Source organism: Podarcis filfolensis (assembly GCF_964270895.1).
Source record: "Podarcis filfolensis genome assembly, chromosome: 9".
Taxonomy (NCBI): domain Eukaryota; kingdom Metazoa; phylum Chordata; class Lepidosauria; order Squamata; family Lacertidae; genus Podarcis; species Podarcis filfolensis.
Window position 1 is genome coordinate 1,980,815 of NC_139610.1, and position 22,845 is coordinate 2,003,659.

Consider the following 22,845-nt stretch of genomic DNA (forward strand, 5'->3'; position numbering starts at 1 on the left):
TTATTATCGGGCAAATGGTAGATTTTTGCAAGCTTGACTGGTGTCATGTACCACCTGTATATCATTTTCATAATATTCTCTCTTAAGGCATTACATGCCGTGAATTTCATACCTGTGGTCCACAACTGTTCCCAGTCAGCAAACATAATGTTATGTCCAACATCTTGTGCCCATTTAATCATAGCAGATTTAACCGTTTCATCCTGAGTATTCCATTTCAACAGCAAGTTATACATTCTTGATAGTATCTTAGTTTTGGGGTCTAACAGTTCTGTTTCCAATTTTGATTTTTCCACCTGGAAGCCAATTTTTTTATCCAGATTGTAAGCCTCCCTTATTTGATAATAATGAAGCCAGTCTCGCACTTTATCTTTTAGTTTCTCAAAACTCTGCAATTTCCATTTGTCTCCTTCTTGTTCCAAAATCTCCCAATATTTCGGCCATTTGGCCTCCATATTGAGCTTTTTCTGAGCCTTCACTTCCATCGGTGATAACCACCTTGGGGTTTTGTTTTCAAGTAAGTCTTTATATCTTGTCCAGACATTAAACAATGCTTTCCTGACAATATGATTTTTAAATGCTTTGTGTGCTTTAACCTTGTCATACCACAGATATGCATGCCACCCAAAAACATTATTAAAGCCTTCTAAATCCAAAATGTCTGTGTTCTCAAGAAGCAGCCATTCTTTCAGCCAGCAAAATGCTGCTGATTCATAATAGAGTTTAAGGTCTGGCAGGGCAAATCCACCTCTTTCCTTTACATCAGTTAGTATTTTAAATTTTATTCTGGGCTTCTTGCCCTGCCAGACAAATCTAGAAATGTCTCTCTGCCACTTCTTGAAACAGTCCATTTTGTCCAAAATTTGCAATGATTGAAACAAAAATAACATTCTTGGCAATACATTCATCTTTATGACAGCAATTCGACCTAACAAGGAAAGCTTCAAATTTGACCATATTTCTAGATCCTTTTTCACTTCTGACCAACATTTCTCATAATTGTCTTTAAATAAATTTAAGTTCTTAGTGGTCATATTAACCCCCAGGTATTTTACTTTCTTAACCAATATTAAACCTGTCTCCTTCTGAAACCTCTCTTTCTCAATCGGTGTTAAGTTTTTCTCAAGAACCTTAGTTTTTAACTTGTTCAACTTAAATCCAGCCACATGACCAAATTCTTGAATCCATTCTAATACTCTTTTAGTGCTAGATTCTGGCTCCTGTAGTGTCAATACTAAGTCATCTGCAAAAGCTTTCAGTTTGTACTGTTTGGCTCCGACCTGTATTCCTTTAATCAGATGGTCCCTTCTAATCATATTTAGCAAAACCTCCAGGACCGAAATAAAGAGCAATGGGGAAATTGGGCAGCCTTGTCGTGTCCCTTTCTCTATCTTAAATTCCTCTGTCACCACATTGTTAACAATTAGTTTGGCCTTTTGTTCTGAGTAGATTGCACCTATACCGTTTTCAAAACCTTGACCAACCCCCATCCCCTGAAGATTTTTCTTCATAAAACTCCAAGAGATATTATCAAAAGCTTTCTCCGCATCTACAAATATTAAGACTGCTTTAGTATTAATATTCACTTGCAATTTTTCCAAAATATTAATTATATTTCTCGTGTTGTCAGATAAGTGTCTGCCCGGGAGAAAGCCAGCTTGGTATCTCCTCCACTAATACTTTTTTTTAATCTTTTTGCCAAAATGTCTGCAAAAATTTTGTAATCCACGTTAAGCAGGGATATGGGGCGGTAGTTCTTAAGTTGCGTCTTTTCAGACTCAGTTTTCGGTATAAGTGTTATATAAGCTTCCTTCCACGACTCTGGCGCTTTTTTCCCCTCCAAAATTTCATTACAAACCTCCTTTAGTGGTTGAATTATCCAATCTTTCAAAGATCTATAGTATTTTGAGGTTAAGCCATCCGGCCCTGGAGATTTGCCCAACTGCATATTCTGGATGGCACCTTCTACCTCCTGTTCTGTTATTTTATAGTTCAACATTGACTTGTTTTCTTGAGAGATTTTTTGTAATCCATTTGTTTTTAAGAATTGGTCTATATCAATCTCTTTCTGTGGCCCTTGTGTATATAACTGTTTAAAGTACCTCTGGAAACATTTTATAATTTCCACTGGATTCTGTATATTCTTTCCTTCCACTTCCAAATTTGTAATGGTGTTAAGTTTTTGTGTTTTTTTCATTTGCCAAGCTAACAGTTTCCCACATTTATTAGCCGATTCAAATGTCCTTTGTCTCATCTGTTTGATTTTCCATTCTATTTCCTGATTCATCATTTTCATATATTGGACTTGGTATAACTTTATTTCTCTCAGAATCTCTTGTGACTTTGGTTTCGTTCTCAGTTTCTTCTCACCCTCTTTTATTTTCTCCAAAATTTTGTCTTTTTTCTCATTTTCAGTTCTCTTCTTTATTGCATTCTGTTGAATTAGAAACCCCCTCATAACCGCTTTGCTTGCGTCCCAGATTACTCTTTTTTCAATGGTAGTGTTCATATTTATCTCAAAATAGTCTCTCAAGGTTTTTTGGGCCTTCTTAGTAACCTCTTCGTCTCTAAACAAGGTGTCATTCATCCTCCATCTGAAGGAACCAGTTGGTGTTAGTTTCATCTCCATTTTCACAACATTATGGTCGGAGCAAGTTTTAGGGCAAATTTCCACTTTTCGAATCTTAGGAGCCAGTCCTCTAGTTATCCAGATTTGGTCAATTCTTGTCCATGTCATTTTGGCTTCAGAGAAGAAAGTTCCCTCTCTACCCAAGGGATTCTTTGTTCTCCAAATGTCAATTAAGTCCATATTGTCAGTCATCTCAAAGAAGGTTTTTGGTAGTCTGCCATCCTTGGTGACTACCTATCTCTGTGCCTTGTCCATATTTGTAGATACCACTCCATTCATATCTCCCATCATGATAATGTTGTAATCCATATAGTCCAGCAATGTCTCATGCAACTTTTTAAAAAATTCAGATTTCCCCTCATTTGGTGCATAAACTCCTACTATCAAAAATTTCTCTCCTTGTGTTTGAATTTCAATTGCCACGAATCTTCCTTGGTCATCTTTAAAAATAAATTTCGGTGATAGGCTCTCTTTTTCATAAATCACTACTCCTCTTTTTTTAACCTTATCCGATGAAATAAACTCTTGACCCAATCTTTTATTGATCAGTACTTTCCTATGTAGCCTTATCACATGTGTTTCCTGTAGACAAATCAAGTCCAATTGTTCCTTTTTCAATAAATGAAAGACTTTTTTCCTCTTCTCCGGGGAGTTAAAACCATTAATATTCCAACTTAATAGTTGCAGAGCCATGGCGTGGTTACTTTAGTTTTCCTCCAACTGCACCCAGTAATTGTTCTTGTTCTGTCGGTGGTATCACTTTCTCTGAGTTGTCCAATCCAAAGGATAATGATGCTATGTCTAGTATTCCTGGTTTTATTGCCCTTAGCTCTTCTTCAGATTCTTTCTGCAGATCTTCCCCATAGTCTTTCAAAAATCTTTTTTTATCATCCACTGATCTTATTTTTAACTTTCTTCCTTTGAAGGTAAAGGATAGGCCTTGAGGGAATTCCCACCTGAAGACAATTCTGTTACTTCTCAACAGGGTCACCAGATCTCCGTAGTTAGACCTAAGATCCAGAAGATATTTTGGAATATCTTTAAATATCTTCACTCTTGATTGATGTATTTCCAAGGTCTTCTGAAAATGCAGACTCAATATTTTGTCTCTCTCCTCTTTTGTTCGGAGGGTAATCAAACAGTCTCTCACCCTGCTCAATATGGAGGCCAAGTGGCCAAAATATTGGGAAATTTTGGAGCAAGAAGGAGACAAATTGAAATTGCAGAGTTTTGAGAAATTAAAAGATAAAGTGCGAGGCTGGCTTCATTATTATCAAATAAGAGAGGCCTATAATTTGGACAAAAAAATTGGCTTCCAGGTGGAAAAATCAAAATTGGAAACAGAACTGTTAGATCCCAAAACTAAGATACTTTCAAGAATGTATAACTTGCTATTAAAATGGAATACGCAGGATGAAATGGTCAAATCTGCTATGATTAAATGGGCACAGGATGTTGGATATAACATCATGTTTGCTGACTGGGAACAGTTGTGGACCACTGGTATGAAATGTACGGCATGTAATGCCTTAAGAGAGAATATTATGAAAATGATATACAGGTGGTACATGACACCAGTCAAGCTTGCAAAAATATATCATTTGCCCGATAATAAATGTTGGAAATGTAAAGAGATTGAAGGTACATTCTTTCACCTTTGGTGGACATGCCCAAGGATTAAGGCTTTCTGGGAGATGATCTATAACGAAATGAAAAAGGTATTTAAATATACCTTTCTGAAGAAACCAGAGGCCTTCCTCCTGGGCATGGTCGGTGTAATGGCTTTAAGGGTTGCTTGTGCGTAAGTTGCCGCCGCTCTGGGCTAGGTTGGCTGGTTAAACCATTTCTCGCTGGACAGCCATCCACTCCGTGGCTGTTCAGTCGCTGGCAGAATCCGTCAGTGGGCGTTTCTTAAACCTTTTCCAACATAAAAGTTGTTTGACGCCCAGTCTCCTCCTACTCTCCCTGCGCGGAAGTCTTCTGCGCAGGGAGGGCGTGGGTAGCGGAGGACCTGTGCTCTCCCCGCTGGTGTCCAGAGAAGAGTCCCGGAGCCTGCTCTCTGCTTCCCCCATTGGCCCCCCTCTATCCCTGGTGTTGCGCTGATTTTCTTCCCCAACAGGAGACCTGCCTCTCTCCCTGCTTGGCCCCTCTCCAGCATCGCTGTGGAGCCTCGCCTCCTCCTCTAGTTCCGATGGCAGTTCCCTGACAGTCGGCCAATTGGTGCCAAAGAAGGACAGAACTTTCTTTATGTATGCAACAACAGCAGCAAGGATACTTATTGCAAAGTATTGGAAGACACAAGATTTACCCACCCTGGAAGAGTGGCAGATGAAGGTGATGGACTATATGGAATTGGCGGAAATGACTGGCAGAATCCGAGACCAGGGAGAAAAGTTGGTGGAAGAAGATTGGAAGAAATTTAAAGACTATTTGCAGAAACACTGTAAAATTAATGAATGTTAGAATGATGTTGGATTGAAAATAAGTGGCATTAGCAACAAAGTTAACAAGAATATGCAAAAATGGATAGATAATGGATGAAAATATATAGCTATAATATGTTAAGATATAGAGTTAAGATAAATGAAAGAGGGTAAGGATTTGCTGAATTGATTATGTAAATGGGAATACAAAAAGGGGAGGTGTGAGGAGGTCAAGGAAACAAGCAAAAGAGCTTAAAGATATCAAAAAATGGATTTGTTTTTAATTCTTTCTTATCTATTCGCTTTTTGTATCTTGTATTTTACTTCTTTTTTCTTTTTTATGTATTTTTGTATTTGTATTTTTTCTTACTTTTTGCCTTTTTTATGCCTTTTTCTTATTATTTTGTAAACCTCTGTTTTTTGTAAAACCTTTATAAATATTTTATTTAAAAAAAAACAGTCTCTCACCCTGTTCTTTCTCCCCCCTCTTCCAAGCCTAAAAGCACTTACTATCTTGATATCTTGCCTCTCTGAATCTAGGTTCCAAAGGTCTGCAAATTCCTGCATAAGAAAGTCACTTAGGTTATCTTTCTCAAGTTCAGGTACCGCCCTGATCCTTAAATTTGTCTGTCTTTCCTTCAGTTCAATCATGGACAACATCGACCTGTGGTCCTCAAGTTGCCTACATATCGGTGGTATCTTTTCCTCTACGGCCAGTGCTTTTTCCTTTGCTTCTTCAGCTGTCTTTCGGGTCAAAGTAGATTCCTGCAGCAATTTCTCAATGGATTCTGTGTTAGAGTTCACCTTCTGTCCCAAATTATTGATGCTTGTAGTGTTTTGGTCAATTATAGTTGTTGCTTCAGCTACCTGTTTACTCAGTTTTTCCAAGGATTCATTAATTTTACCTAATGCCAAAGCTAAAACATCTTCAGATGCCATTCCTTTTGACCCAACTTGAACAGATGCTGCCCCTGGTGGTGCAGAAGGGTCGGATACTGATGCTCTTCGCTGCTGCCAAATTTTACCAGATCTTGTTGCTTTTTCCTGAGGCAAGTCTGCCATAACACTTTATCTGAGGCTCAAGGTCAATCCCACGGCCGGAGCTTGTTTTGCTGTGGAAAATTCCCCTGGCCAGTTTAAAGTGGAAAATTCCCTGGCCAGTTGTAACAATTTCAAAGTTCCTCTAGGGGGACACAGTAACAGTCAATTCTTGTTGCATTAAAGTAACTTTTCCAAGTCCGCCAATTAACAAAATAACAACAGTTTCAATTTCAGATTCATTTACTTTACAGTTCCTTAAAGTCCGGAGAGACCAGTCAAAATCAAAGTATCTCTCTTGCAGAGCTGACTGTCAAAAGGTTACAATATCCATAAACAGCGCGATTCACAGTACGGCAATCTTATTGTCACTTGACAGCCCGTTCCCAGGCATTAAGCTGTGGTCTTTGTTTCTTTTCCTCTCTTTTTGCAGGCAAAAATACTTCTCCCTCTTCCCTCCCCTCTCCTGCAACTCAGGGAGGGAGATCTCTTGTATTGATGTTAGGATTTAAGTCCTTTTAAAGCGATTTTCCAGATCTTAGCTTAGATGATCTTTGCTTTGATCTGTTTACAAGAAACGGAAGGCGGACTTCCTGTTTAAGCCTTCCCGTTTCGGTGCCAAATTAGTGCTTTTTCTTCCCTTATTTTCAAATCTTTAAGTTTAACCTACTCACGGTAGTTGTTTTGATATCTGAATTGTCACAGGAAAAAAGTCAGCGCTCTCCGGCAACAGCTGTGCGGCTTCACTCCATGGAAGAAGCAATTGACTCTCAGCACCGCGCCGCTCACCCCGTTTCGCTCTGGAGCCCGTAGCCGGGTTCCTTTGCAGATTGGGGGGGGGGCGCTGAAGGTGCCCGCCGAGTCCCACGGTCACAGGCTTCACCCGCCTGTGGTTTTTTAAAGGGTCCCCACTTCGCCGTAGCGTCAAGACCCGATTTCCGCGGAGCTAACTCCCTCAGAGTTAGAGGGAATCCGCCATTGCAGATGGCGCCAACTCCGGAAGTCTGGCTGTGAAAGTCCACATTTAAATGTGTATCTAAATTCATAATGAGGAAATTTATCTCAAAGTAGCATTTAAATCCATATTTTTATCTAAATGTTCACTTTTCGAACTGCATTTTATCCTAAAATACCCTATTTTTATGCACTTTGATTAGTTTTTTTAACTGAAAAATGTGTTGCAAAATTTGAAGAAATAAAAAATCCTTATTTTCTGTGTATTAATCAGGGAGATGTGCATTAGGTCAATCTTCTTAAAAAAATAAGGCCACATTTGACTCTCTTAAAAATCTCCAGCCTCAGAGAAAGGTGACTGAAAAAAGTGTGCCCTTGTCTGCAGCTCTTCACCTTCATCACATCATTCATGTCATTGATGCATGTGCCCAAAAATGCTAGCAGAAGAGTTATAAAGATAAATAATTTTGTGGTCTTCACCACTTTTTCTGGAAGGATGGGGCATTAAAAATATTCATGCTACAATCCCTAAGCATAATTACATGCTTTCTTCTTATAAAGTACAGCTCATTAGCATAATCCTTAGTATGCCTACTCAGAAGTGTCTTTAAGTTCAGTGGAGACACGGGTGGTGTTGTGGTCTAAACCACTGAGCCACTTGGGCTTGCCGATCAGGTCAGCAGTTCGAATTCCCATGGCGGTGGTGAGCTCCTGTTGCTCTGTCCCAGCTCCTGCCAACCTAGCAGTTTGAAAGCACACCAGTGCAAGTAGATGAATAGGTAGGGCTGCAGCAGGAAGGTAAACGCGTTTCTGTACTCTTCGGCTTCTGACACGGTGTCCCATTGCACCAGAAGTGGTTTAGTCCTGCTAGCCGCATGACCCGGAAAGCTGTCTGTGGACAAATGCCGGCTCCCTTGGCCTGAAAAGTGAGATGAGCGCCACATCCCATAGTCGCCTTCAACTGGACTTAACCATCCAGGGGTCCTTCACCTTTTACCTTTACCTACGTCAGCCTGGATAGGTCAGTTGGTTAGAGTGTGGTGCTGATAACACCAAGGTTGCAGGTTCAATCCCCATATGGGACAGCTGCATATTCCTGCATTGCAGGAGGTTGGACTGGATGATCCTCGGGGTCCATTCCAACTCTACAATTCTTTGATTCTATAATTCTGTGAAGCGAGAAATTGTATATTGGATTGCACCTTACTTTATAGTTGATTTACATGTGCCATTAATGTGTGAGGCACTTCACAAAGTACAAGAGGACAGATTCCTGCCCCAAGCAGCGTATACCAAACTTTTAGAAGACATCAGCGCTGTTTAGGGAAGCTTTTAATGTTTAATAGGTTATTGTATTTTAGTGTTTTGTTGGAAGCTGCCCAGAGTGGCTGGGGAAACCCAGCCAGATGTGCTGGGTATAAATAATAAATTCTTCTTCTTCTTCTTCTTCTTCTTCTTTTCTTCTTCTTCTTCTTCTTCTTCTTCTTCTTCTTCTTCTTCCTCTTCTTCTTCTTCCTCTTCTTCTTCCTCTTCTTCTTCTTCCTCTTCTTCTTCTTCTTCTTCTTATTATTATTATTATTATACTTAGAATTTCAATACAGGAAAGGCAACAGGAAAAGAGAAAGGAGGCAGAGATAGAATAAACAGGGACTTGATTTGTTTATTTGTGCTTTAGACCTTATTGCATGGCGTCTTACAAAATGTTTAAAATTACAGTAAAATGCATTAGAATAAAAACATAAAACATATAGAACTCAAAACACCATAAAGACAAAATATAGAGGACTAAAAAAACCTGGAAAAATAAAATGCCCTTTGCCTAGTACCAAAACGACATCCAGGTGACCTGGAAGGAGTATTCCACCATCGGAGTGCTCCCACCAAGTAGGACCTTTCCCCTGTAACTAATCACTGCACCCAAAGAAGATAGTCACTTCACTTACCTTAATTTGCAAGTAGATTTTCTAGAAAGAGCACAGCTAGAGATTATTCTCACACACTACTTCAACCTGCTCAGATCTGGTGAGTGAGAGAACCTTCTCATGCTACCTATCCCTTCTTCACTTTAGTCTTTATCAAATGGGCCGAGTACAAGATACTCTGATAGAACCAGCTGGTTGGTGTAGCATAGCTATCTACTAAAGGCTGAAGCGAGGGCGGGTTATCGGGTATCTCCAGGACTGAGATGAAACACTCAGGGCTAAATGGAGGAAAGAGAGAGAGAGATTGAATTAAGCATTCTCAGCTTCCCAGGCCCACCAGGGTGGCTAACAAGCCATATGGGGGGGGGGGTTAATTCTACCGAACCAAAATAAAAGTGAGCCAGACAGAGGCGTAATAGTAATTATTTTTGGTTTTTTGAGGGAGGGATAGTTTCGTTTTGTGCATTCTGCATTATTGGCTATGAAACATCCATAACACAGTAAGTTGTAAATTAGTAAACAAATTAAAGGAACGCCTCAGAGATTATAACAAATTGCACCAAACAGCATTATCTGCAAGAATTGAATTATTTTTACCATTATGAATAATAATAAACCCAAAGTAATAATGATGTGCCAGTAGCAAAACCAAGAAGGGAAGACATTTATAAGAGGTTCTGCAAGCCGTAGGTCCAGTAGAACAGAACAAAAGGCTCAGACTTCAGTGGAGTGGGAGTGCCTGAAAGAGGAGTGTTTTGCACATGTTCATATTATTATTATTATTATTATTATTATTATTAGCCCGCCCATCTGGCTGGGTTTCCAAATGCTTTTCAAAATTGTGTTGTCATAAGTGTACTAGATATTACCAAGGCGTGTGTGACTGTGGCTAATATGTAACTGTATGTATTTATGTATTGATGGTTTTTTTATTTAAAACATTTATTCAAAAGTTACTATGCAGCTTTGCTCAGCTTTGTATTGATCAGTTTAACACCTGCACACCAGCTCAGTGCTATCCAAAGACACATTGTAGATGGGCCCTTGTTTATGAATAAGGATGAGCAAATGAACTTATTTATATTTCATGTCAGTTTCAAATGCACTCAGCCAAGGGTCCATTTCATCCCAATTTTGGCACATTAAAAAAAGGGAAAAATGCATTTAAATTATACATATGTTATGAATTTTTATATGCATTCTTTCTCTAGACAATGCATTGTGTATGCTTTTCATTTTATTTTCCTGTAAAATGTGCATTTTTGTCAGCATATTTTGAACCAAAATCGAATTGCAAAATTCAAAGAAATATGTAATCCAATTGAAAGCTGCATTCTGGCCCCACATAGAGGTCTGGGACTGGTAAAATAAGTTGGTTTATTCAGGGGCGGACCTTGTTATTGTTGTTGCTTAGTCGTTTAGTCGTGTCCGACTCTTCGTGACCCCATGGACCAGAGCACGCCAGGCACTTCTGTCTTCCACTGCCTCCCGCAGTTTGGTCAAACTCATGCTGGTAGCTTCGAGAACACTGTCCCACCATCTCATGCTCTGCCGTCCCCTTCTCCTTGTGCCCTCCATCTTTCCCAACATCAGGGTCTTTTCCAGCGAGTCTTCTCTTCTCATGAGGTGGCCAAAGTATTGGAGCCTCAGCTTCGCGATCTGTCCTTCCAGTGAGCACTCAGGGCTGATTTCCTTCAGAATGGATAGGTTTGATCTTCTTGCAGTCCATGGGACTCTCAAGTCTCCCCCAGCACCAGAATTCAAAAGCATCAATTCTTCAGCGATCAGCCTTCTTTATGGTCCAGCTCTCACTTCCATACATCACTACTGGGAAAACCATAGCTTTAACTATACGGACCTTTGTTGGCAAGGTGATGTCTCTGCTTTTTAAGATGCTGTCTAGGTTTCTTTTGTCCCAAGGAGCAGGCGTCTTTTAATTTCGTGACTGCTGTCACCATCTGCAGTGATCATGGAGCCCAAGAAAGTAAAATCTCTCACTGCCTCCATTTCTTCCCCTTCTATTTGCCAGGAGGTGATGGGACCAGTGGCCATGATCTTCGTTTTTTTGATGTTGAGCTTCAGACCATATTTTGCGCTCTCCTCTTTCACCCTCAATAAAAGGTTCTTTAATTCCTCCTCACTTTCTGCCATCAAGGTTGTGTCATCTGCATATCTGAGGTTGTTGATATTTCTCAGGAGACAGATGAGGTGATCAGGCACTCCCATTTCTTTAAGGATTTGCCATAGTTGGTTGTGGTCGATACAGTCAAAGGCTTTTGCATAGTCAGGGGTGGACCTTGGTAATATGCAACCCTGTGGGAGGCCAAACTTTGACACCCTTCCCCCACCCCTTGCTGTGCTGAATTAACCTGGGTTTAGGGAAGGAGGTGCAAGACTCTGGCAGGGTCCTAGGGCCCTCCTACCTCCTTTCCAAACCCTGGTAAGCACTTGCCTGGCTTTGGAAAGGAGACCAGAGAGCTTTAGGACAGTTAAGAGGCTGTCAGCGCTGTCACGCCTCCGTCCCAAAACCGGGCAAGCGCTTTAAGAAGGCACCCTCCTCAGCTGCGTGCCCAGTGCAGCCACAGTTCTTGTGCTGCCCCACATCCGCCTCTGGTAAATTCTAAGGATTTCTCTTCCGTCCCTGCTGACATGCTTCCAGTCTAAGGACAAGAAGCAATAGGAATGGGGAAGGGAAGGGACACGGATGAAGGGCAAAGATAAATCCGGTAAGGTCTGGAAAGCAAGATAAGGCTTAAATACCATTGCGGGAGCCCATTGGATGTCATGGGAGAGCATTCCTATGATAGGGAGCAGCCAAAGAGAAATGGCAGAGGTGGAAAATGGAAACAGAGTTGCAGTGCTTTGAACAGAAATTTGTGGCAGAGGAACAAAGAAAACCATAGAATACATGAAGGGAGGAGGATGTTGATTCTAAATTCTATGATTTAGAATTTTAGGTAATGGAACTGCAAGCCATATGGGGCCGTGTAATCTAGTGGAGTGTGGATGGATGCATGTGCAATAATTGTTTAAGAAGAGGGTCGTAAGTGATCCCAGAAAACAAAGAGGAGGGATTGCTAACCCTGGTGCAACTACTGCAAAGTGTGTCATTGATAAATTGATGTTATGCAGGCTATTCTTTTAACCCTGTCATTCCCAAAGGACTGCATAAATGTACTTTAACTAGTGACATGAAAAGAATATAACTTGCAGTTATGCAGAAACATCCATCATGACTCACTGACACTGATGTTGTAGAGTATATCTGAATCTCCAGTTTGGCTGCTCCCTTTACTCTGCTGCAGGCCTCTGAATGATGCCATCCCTCTGGTACCATCAGTATCCAAGATGCACCAGTGAGAGCTTTAGAACATGGGTGCAGCATTGATTTATAATTTTAAAGACACTCCCTGACACAGGACACTACTCAAACCTTTCTTAGGAAATGATAATTTGTAGGCATGCATACCCTTAGATCCCATGGGCTTGTAAAAACAAAGTTTGAAACTGTGATACTAACTGCTGAGTCAGTTTCTGGATTCAGGTTGCGCATGTTACACCAGTTCTCACTTTGTATTTATATTTACAGGTCCCCACCCCATCCCTACAAAGGCAAAAAGTTGAATATTCGTTTTCAACTTTAAGTAGTTTCTGCTTGAATTGCTAACACAAATGTTCACAATGGAATGAAGCAGAAACTAGCATGGTCCTTGTTCAATAATAATATGCAAATTCATTAAGCATCCACAATTCTTGAAAAGCAAGAGGAATCAGTCAAAGTAATTCAGCTTTCTTGGGACCCTGTGGCTCTCCTTAAAGTACCCCTTGCAACATAGGCATTTGCCCCTACCACGAGGAAGTGGTTGAACTTTGCTTTTTCTCATTGGGTATAACTCAGCCAACTCATGAGATTGTACACATGCTTTAAATCTCACCACTGAGTTTAACTTCTAGAAGGGAAAAGGCAAACATTAATACTTCACAGCAAGTGGAGGTATTTCAAATCATGCTGGTCTACAAAGGATTCCAGATCCCCAGTGAACTGGCTGCCAAGTGGCTACTGGGCTAAGTTCAAGGTGCTGGGTTTGGAGTGTAAAGCCCTATGCAGCTGGGACCAGGATGCTGGCGGACGGTGTTCTGCAGGCGAGGTCCGTCCACACAAGGTAGGGACTGGACCTTTGGCACCGTGCCGCCTGCCCCTCGGAATCCCCTTCCTCTGAGTATTAGACAGGTACCATCTCTGTTTTATTTTTGGCAACTACTGAATACCTTCCTCTTCCAGCAAGCCTTTTAAGTTGATATCTTTCTCAGTCTGTGTCTTTATTGGAATTGTTTTTTTAAGATACAGTGTTTGTTTTATCATTTGTTTGCTGCCCTGGGCTCCTTTGGGAGGAAGAGTGGGATATAAAGATAATAAACAAATTCCCTATCACTTGACTTCCTATCACAGTATCAATCTTTTGCTTCTGACACCACATTGCTCTTTGCCAAGAATTTTTACAAAAAAATACAGATAAATAATACACAATGGCTGGTGAAATAATAATAAGTGCATTTAGGGGAAAGGGGGATGTATCTCAGATTTTCTTCTCTCATATTCTCCCTCTTTACCAGAAACAATCTTGATTTTATCTATCTATCTATCTATCTATCATCTATCTATCTTATCTATCACATCATCATCTGTTCCCTGGTAAATCACCATCCTTCCCTTGCTATTGTGGGGTTTTGTTTTTAACTCTGTGGAGCTGCCTTTTTAATGTTTTAATATTGGAGTGAGTTGCTATTGCTGCTGTTCTTCAGGCTTCCCTCTCCAGGGTCTTTCAGAGTCAAAACTCTGAAGGCAGATTTGGCCGAACCCCCTCATCTGTTAGAGCTGAGCTGGGGGCTCTGAGGACCAGCCACCCCCCACCCACTGGTGACAGGTTCACAGCCCCATGCCAGGAGGCAATGGTGAATCTTCATGCAGAGGAGACATCCTCTTTCACGGTTCCCAAGGCAAGGCCTGTCTGGCAGGTGCGTTGGCAGCAAGGGCTGGGATCACGCACCCACACAACCCGTTGAGACATGCTTGAAGTGGATGAGAGGGCTCATCTGCAAACAGACACACACCCCAAAGAGAGGTGCATTTAAAAAGCTTGCAGCAGCCAGAAAAAAGCCTCCAGTGCTGTATATTAATGTGGTTCTTCTTCTGAAAACAGGTGTTAACACACACATACCCTCATTTTCATCTCAAAAGGTATACTTTGCTTGGTCCTTCTAGTTTCATCTGAGTCCCTACAGTAGAAAGGTGGAATTTGGACCATAATGTGAACTGTAACTCAAGGTACTCTTGAGTCAGAGGCAAGGTGGTTTGGATCAAATGCTACTTTCCCCCACTCTGGCATGGAATGAGGAAGAGTCGCTATTTCCATTTATTTGTTAAGAAGGTTATTGTTCCATTGCATGCTTTGAGTTGTAACAGTTTTATTTATTTATTTATTTATTTTATAATAATGTTTTATTAAGTTTAACAATAAAGAAATACATCCAGCCATAATACAATAAATACACAGAAGAAAAAATAAAAAAACAGAACAATACAATCTTTCACAAAAAAAGAAAAGAACAATCAGTAACACCACAAATAAGATAACATAAGGCAAACACAAATCACTCTTTTTTAGTTATTCATCTTTGATTAACTTGTTTTCCTGACTTCCTCGCACCTCCCTTTTTTGTATCCCTCTTTATTGAGTTGTAACAGTTTTAGTAGCCATGTTGAATAACATGAACACCAGTTGGTGCAATAAAACACCAGACCAACAAAAATCAACGCCTTCTTGAACATTAACTCCAAGTAATGATACTGTCACATTATCCCAGGCTTAAATATGAGTCAGAGGGGAAGATAAAAACATGTTTTCAGGTTGTCTGTGAGCTTGTTTTAGGGAAATGTTACAAATCAGGCATAGGGTTCAGTAGGTCATGTAATGGAGTTCAGGATTCATAAAAGGAGAAATTCTGGGCATTGGGAGGGACATTTTGTGCTCATCACTTACAGTTGCTTCAGTGTTGTGAATCAGGATCCATTTTTTAACCATGGGAGTAGTTAATTTCTCCCCTAAAACTACACATTTATAAGGAAATGAAAAATCAAATCAAAAACAATGATTGAAAATACAAAATGGAATGTGCAGCATTGGTCAAAATATTGTTTCAATATAACACTTTTAGTATTTTAATAAGACTTCTGCTTCAATGGGGTCCCTTCAGGATGTCAGAAGAGTGATGCCTTAAATGCAGTGTACCTGCTCACATATTTGGCTGTCTTTAAAATTCCATTTGGATTTAGGAGAATTAAGGGGTTCCTATCTGTGTTCACTGAAGGGTTTTCAATTTCATTCTGCCTATTGAACTAAAAAATGTGAACTATTACTTTGTTGATCTTGTTCTTGACCTGAACTGCATTACGAACTGAGAATGTGTTCTTAGTGAATTGTTAAAAGTTCTTTGAAAACTTGTAAATCCCTGTAATTTATGTTCCTCTGGTCGCCATCTCTTCTTTTTTCCCTTCTGTTTTTAATTTGAGTACTGTTCTGTCCAAGTGTGCATACTTGTAAAATGCTGGTTTTTCAAAGTACAATTTATGGTTGCAACCATAGGGTTTTACAGCAGTCCTAAAATTATAATAGATTCCAAAAAGCCAAATTTGGGTCAAGCAGCTCTTTTATATTATTATATAATATATAATAAAAATATTTTATTATATTATTATTGTCATCATCGTCAACTTACCAAGTTTCCCTTGTCTTGCTCTGATGTTGACGATTCTCGCTAAGACATCATGGAAGAAGCTAGTCACTTAAGAGTTTCTCTGGAAGATGCCATTAGCAGCTTCACTCTGTGGCTCAAGATGTGTACTGTTATAAACCCTACTCACATGACAACAGTTCCATTTATCTAAACAATTCCCCTTTTAAAGTCTATGGCACTGATAGAAACTCAGATAAAAGAGCAAATGGGAGGATCTTTCTGGCTCTGTGCATACTGAGTCCCACTGCAGTACAGCATGCAGTCTCCTTCCCTTTTTGGTTCTGTGTCGCTCACGGGCGTCTCTCATCTCCCCCCCAACACACATCTGGAGAGGCATTTGATAGGAGCAGCTCCCATTTTCTCCTGCCCTCCAGCAGCTTGCTCTGCCTGCCTGCAGGTATTCATAGCCTCTTTGCAATATTTCTGTCTCGTTTATGACACCTTGAGTGAAAAAGTGTAAGGTTGTGTTATTATGGTATAAGGGAGAGAAGATAGGGTGCAGCAAGAGGGAGAAATAAAAAAAAACATGGAAAATGGGGTGGGAAGTTGACAAAACAAAAAATTATTATGTATTGGAGTGTATACGTGAACTTTATGAAAATTTAATAAAATATAATTGGGGGAAAGATAAAATTAGTTTCTCCTGTGCAGTTACTGTACATGAAAAGAAACTGTGAGGACAACATTTTGAGCTGAAAGGTTTTTGTTTTGTTTTTAATCAACATGTTCAGCTTGGTTTTCTCTCTGTTAACATTTTTCTGTCACCCTTGTGCCTTATTTTGCTCTGGCTTCCTCCTTCCAGCTGCTCTGGGCAATCGGCCCCTGTTCCTCTCATGTTGTGCTGTCTCCATTTCCCAGGTGATTGTGCAGTCGGGCCGCCATCCCACTGTCCTGCAAAAGCTCTGCCAGCTGCCTTTCCAGTACTTCAGCGACCCTCGCCTCATCAAAGTGCTCTTTCCGACGCTAATAGCTGCTTGTTACAATAACCCCCAGAACAAGGTGATCCTGGAGCAGGAGATGAGTTGCGTGTTACTCGCCACCTTCATCCAGGTACGTGGTTTGTTTGTGTATCTCTGCTTAGCCATTTCTGTGCCTATGAAACAAATATGCATTAACTTACAATAAAACCAGGGTTTCTTTTCTTCTCTCTCCAAAATGAAAGATCCAACATGTGTCCAAGAGTTTTTCCCCTTAAGGAGCAGACATATGCAGAGTAATGTTAATATTATGTTCCATTCTTATTTAAATTAGCAGGACTAGTGAAATGTTGAGGAACTTATATTTAATAATGGATGGGCAAGTCCTTAAAGCCTGCAATCCTATAAGTGTACATTTTTATATAATCAGACTCAAATGTAAAGATAAATGGAAGTACATATATACACAGAGAAACAATGCTTTTTATCACAGATTTTGACTATTGATAGGGTTGGCAACAGTGTATACCAACTATGCTAAATATGCAAAGTTTTAAAACTCTAATTTATGAAAGCAGCCATTTCTGCTTACTTGAACTGTGCATGTTTGCGATATCATTCTGCATCCTGTAATTTTATTTAAAAATCAGGTGCTACACACTTATATTATGGAATTACTATTTTTTCTAATTTCTGAATGTTCTATGTTTTAGAATTGTTGGAATTAATAGCTGTGGAGTGTTTTTTCCTTCATAGCTGATAGCATATCTCTGCCACCCACCAAGCCCTCTGCTCCTGCCCCTTCTCTCCACCTCAGAGTGCTTGCAAGGAAGCTGAACTTCAGGGCTTGTGCCTGGACAACTGCAGCCAAAGGAAGAAAATTAAGCTTGTTTGTTAATTGATCCAAACAGGCGAAATGCCTGAAGGCTAAATGCATCGTCAGCTTTTAGGTAGCTTCATAGTTTTACTGCTCAAGATATTAGGAATATAGAAAGTTGTTGTAACATATGCATACATAACTGAAACATTTTAGCTCCTGAAACATTTTTTTAATGCATAAAACAGCAACAGCTTGCAAAATGTTTTTTTTTTTTAATGCTTCTGATAGTACTGTTCAGAAGCAGATGCTGCAAGAAGAAAAACCCCCCTAGGAGTGCTGGTCCTTCTGTGGATAAGGAGTTGTTTGCTTTCCCAGATAAGCAGCTGGCAGTCAACTATTTGATTTGGAAAGTATATCATAAACAAAATCAAGCTTAATTTTACTGAGAACTGATTTAGGTACTTCAGCATTTTGATTTCTGGTCTTCATGAACACATCCAGCTCAGCAGCCTGAAGAGATGTTTGTTTCTCCCAGGCTTTGGGGGAATGGTTTAGCCATCAGAAACAAAACTCTAATATAGTAATATTAAACAAACAAACAAACAGGCTGTAGAAAATGCAAAAAAACTCCCCCACCCCAGATACTGTGAATGAAAAACAGGCATGCATTTGTTCTTAAATTTCAACTTGCTATCATGGGGAGACACAATCTGTGCGCCTTCCTGAGGCAAATATCCTATTTATTTCAGCAGGGAGAGTCCTCCCTCTGTGGGGGAATGTGAGATAGCTGACCCCAGGATTGGAAAATAAATGTTTACCATATGGAAGAAATGAGGGGGGGGGAATGGTCTGGTTGCATGCATCTGGGGCTGTGTAAACATGCAGTAAAATACAGAAAATGTATAAATGTCTTATTATTAGTAAAACATCACCCTTACAACCTTGCTGCTGTATGGCGTCTTTCCTCTTATTGTCTAGGACAACAGCTTCTTTTCCCTTTTTGTCCCTAAAACTACTTATATTAAAATAGAAGATGGTATTACTTTAGCAAGAATGTTTGAATTCAGCTTTCACCTGCTGCCTAGGGAATCATTCTCTCTTAGTTACATTTCATAGGGTACATAATCCAAGCATCAAAAGCCCAGAATTATGGTCCTCATGTTGACTCCTGAGAACATGAAGTAAAGATGCCTTAACAGGACTGAAATAGGGCAAAAGCACAGTGTGCCTTAATTACACCATCCGATCTCAAGGAAGCGTTCTTTGTCTCAGGAGTTCCTGCACTGAGCTGATTCGTTGGGTCTGGTTCCATTTAAGAATCTATTCCCATAAAATATCTCAAAGAGATTTCACAGTAAGAACATCAACCATTTTTTTAAAATCCATGTGCACAAACAGTGAAAACACAATAATATATTTAAAGATTTGTGCCATGTAGAGAAATGGTTCATTTTTCAGTCCATAATAGCCTTAATCTTCAAACCCCTCAGGAGAGTAAGACTGTCATTTGTTCTCAATTGTTGTCTAAGACACTTTGCAATTCTCTTATCATTTTTGCTGTTTATTTGTTTGCAGGTTTATAAATGAATTCACAACCAAAAGCTACCAAAGTAGTGTACAAAAAAATTACAAAATATTACGGACACATTAAACTAAAAGCAATATTAGTATTTCTGCAGTTGTACAATTAATATTTCCTAATAGGACTGGGTCACACTACAGGTAAAGCCTTTTTAAAAGTGTTCAATATCCACCTAAATATCAGGACAGTAGGAGCTCATCTAATTTAAGCTGGTAACTAATTCCAGATGAGTAGAGCTGCAACACTGAGGCACCTGGTCTCTCGCACATGCCAGACCCGACCACTGGGGCATGTGGCATTACCAGCAGTGCCCCATATGAGGAGAATGGCTATGAGGCAGGAAAGTGACCTGGTATCAGTTGCCGCTGCTGCTGCTGCTGCTGCTGCTGCTGCTGCTGCTGCTGCTGTTACTGATATTAATTGATCAGAAACTCTGGAGACTGGCTGCCAGTCAGTGTTGGCAACCCTGCACTAAGTGGACCAGTGGTCTGACTGCGTATACAGCAGCAACGTATGCCTGGGTCAAAAAAACCACCTCAGCTACCACTGCAAACATTTTAAAGCAGTTTGTTGTTGATTTCCAAGCTGTTGTTTCCTGCAGCACCACTGAGACCTTTCCAGTCACTCCACAAATGCATAGACTGATAAGATCCTCTAGCCCAACCCCCTGCAATGCAGGAATCTCAATGGAAGCATCCCTGGCAGGTGGCCATCCAAGCTCTGCTTAAAAACCTCCAGCTCCCGAGGGAAACAGTTCCAGTTGTTTTGGTAAATTGTGTTCAGCAACAGAGCTGCATGGCATTGCCTGAGAAGTCTTACAGTAGAACTTCTCTTTGTGATTCAGGCCCGCTGCATTGTACACCGGCCAGGAAAATCACTTTTGTACAGTGTACAATGTTTGTCATACCCACTGAAATCAGTGGACTTAGTTGGATGTCCTCCAGCATGATGACTTTGCGTCCTGCCTTCAGTGCTGGAGGCTGCACTCCTCTGATCATCAGCTGCTGGGAATCACAAGTGGGGGGAGAGAGCGCTGTTGCCCTCAGGTCTTGCTTGCAGGCTTCCCTTGGGCATTTGCTTGGCCCCTGGGAGGACATCACTCTTTTGTGAAATTGCGTGAGGGGGTGGTGTTTGATCTTCCCTCTGTGGTGCTGAACATTGTTGGGTTTTGTTTCTGTAGGATTTCACACAAAGTTCAAGCCAGACAGATAACCAGTCTTCCCAACAAAGGGGTAAGTATAATATGGCCCATTGGGAATTGCATAGCAATCGTGCCTTGTAGCTTTTAGGAGGCAAACAGACCAAGGTGTTGATTGCATCCTGCTCCTCGTGGATCATGTAGCCTCTGTCCTTGAGGGGAAGTCATTGCCTTCTGAAAGAACCTGGGAGAACTCTTCATAAAGAAAGGGATTGTCAGCCAAATAAAACATAGCAATACTGTGCAGCCAGAGAGTTACCAGGTGGTATTTGAATGTTGATGGCATTGTGTGGAAAATGATTGGCCCACAGCAGAAGGGATAAAGAGTTGTGGGGTGCTTTGAAGACTAACAGATTTGTTACTGGCATAATCTTTCATGGACTTAACAGAATTTCTTATGGAGTAGGCTTGGCCCAGCGATAGTCAAGATGTTGCAGATTCCCAACTCATAACATCGCTGATCATTGGCTGTGTTGTCTGGGTCTTATGGCAGTGCACAACATCTAGAGGGCACAATGTTGGCTACCTACCCCGGAGCCAGCCTATGGTGCTTATGCTGTCATTTTCAAAGCAGCTGTGGGGAAACCTGTGGCCCTGCAGATGGCGATGGACTCCAGCTCTCATCAGCCTCAGCCAGCATGGCTGAGGTAATGGATGATAGGTCTTGTAGTCTTGCAACAAGGAGAAGTCCTTGCACCAATTTATTCTTGCTTTGTAGGGGGTTGGACTAGATGACCCTTGGGGTACCTTCCAACTCTACAGTTCTGTGATTCAATGGGACAACTTCATTGGATGCAATCCATAATTTGTTTATTAGAAGCGTCCTTCCTTCCCATTGATTTTTGTACCACCCACAGGGATGATGCATCTGTTTTTCAAAATTTTAGAGATTATGTCTCTCCCATGTGCAAGGTCTATGCATGCAGGCCAAAAGAATGCAATCAGTTTCCTTAATAAAACCTGGCAACTGACTACAGGACTGTGAACTTCCTTGAATGTTGCCCACCCCTGCAGGGGCATCGGAGGGGGCCAGGTGCACCTCTCTTCTCTTCAGTTTCTTCTTCTGAAACGTTGACCTGTTCTCCAACATATAATGGGGATGAAAATTTAATTTCCTGACAGAAAAAGAGTCATGTCCAGCCATTTTACTATCCAGAAACAAAACATACACAAGCATTTTTACCCTCCTGTTTTTTCATTTTACAACAGAATAGTTATGATGACGTTCTTTGTTCCTTGCTTGACAGAAAAGATCTTCAGTTCTCAAGATTACCTTGAGCTCTCTAACCGGTTCCCTCGCCAGACTTGGGAAGAGGCACGACAGTTCTTCTTGAAGAAAGAGAAAAAATAAGCGGTGTGCGTGTGTTTAAACTTTGAAAGCATCTTACCTTTTCCCGTTATTAAGTAATTTGTTGTTCTCTTTAAGAAGGTTTTTTTAAAGATCCTTTTATACTAAAAATGCGTATACTGTAGTTATATATATAAATATAATTTGCACTATTTCAGTCAGAAGAACTGTACATACTTTAAAATCCTGTTTATGGCTGTTTTGAAAATAAAGAGATTCCCCCCCCCTTAATATGTGCCACATCAAGGATCCTTCTACCTTGTACTCTGTGGTGTAGCATGTCTGTAAAGCTGCTGATTTTTGTGTCTAAATATTGGCAATGGGCACAATGGATCAAGAAGTTCCATTGCACTGAATGGGGGCTGTGCTAGAGAGTTCTAACACTCTCTTGCTCCCGTTCATTTCTGTGGGCTTTTGTGCCAGGAGAATTTCCTAGTGGAATATATCCATGGTTGCGTTCTGTATAACTTGTAATAAAATAATTTATTCTGTTTCATTGTCTGTTTTGCATAACTTTTTATACAATGCTCCTGGCATATTCAGTTATTTAGAAAGCACAAAATCCTAAATTTAGATAAATAAGCTATGGAAATCTAACCCAAATGCTTGGCAAAGCCATTTAAGACTCCTGGGCTTTGTGTCCAGTTTACTTTACATTTTGTGGGAACGTTGCGGAAGAATGTGTACAGTCACAGCAATTGTTCTGAATTGTCTGTATATGGCAAGAGTTTTCACTAAACTTATTAAAAGCAATATCACAACTGTTGAGGTCGTTGTTGTTGTTTTCGTTCTCTACCTTGCAGGAAACTCAGCATTAGAAATCTGACCGTCGTGGGACCATAGAGAGCTACCTCATACTGAGTCTGACCTCTGCTCCATCTAGCTCCGTATTATCGGCAGCAGCTCTACAGATTTTCAGACAGGAGTCACTCCCAACCCACCTGGAGACGTCAGGGGTGGAACCTGGAACCTTCTGCCTGCAAAGCAGATGCTCTTTCCCTTTGTTCAAACATGCCTGGCCCCTGGAAAAAATGTTAACTTCTACTGTATAGCCCGCTCAGCAATGAAGCTCACTGGATGACCTTGAACCTGTCACCCCATCCTGGCCTCATCTCCCCCACAGGGTTGTTGTGAGGATAAAATGGGAGCAGGGAGGGAATTGTGCGCCTCCTTGAAGGAGGCTGGGTTGGAAAAGAAACAACCACGTCAGCAAACACAA

The 22,845-nt window shown here is 40.7% G+C and overlaps 1 protein-coding gene across 8 annotated transcripts in view; it reads left to right on the forward strand.

Moving 5' to 3' along the window:
* The window catches only part of SCAPER (S-phase cyclin A associated protein in the ER), a 215,371-nt gene extending 192,979 nt beyond the window's left edge, over positions 1–22,392 (forward strand). For 6 of the 8 annotated variants that reach the window (XM_083630088.1, XM_083630091.1, XM_083630095.1 and 3 more), the window contains 3 exons: positions 16,620–16,811; positions 20,261–20,312; positions 21,526–22,392. In XM_083630088.1, the coding sequence (XP_083486214.1) occupies positions 16,620–16,811; positions 20,261–20,312; positions 21,526–21,629 (348 nt within the window). In that variant the 3' untranslated portion in view covers positions 21,630–22,392. The remainder of the gene's footprint in view (positions 1–16,619; positions 16,812–20,260; positions 20,313–21,525) is intronic. The other 2 variants (XM_083630090.1, XM_083630089.1) reach the window with 2 other exon arrangements.
* The last annotated feature ends 453 nt before the right edge of the window (positions 22,393–22,845 follow it).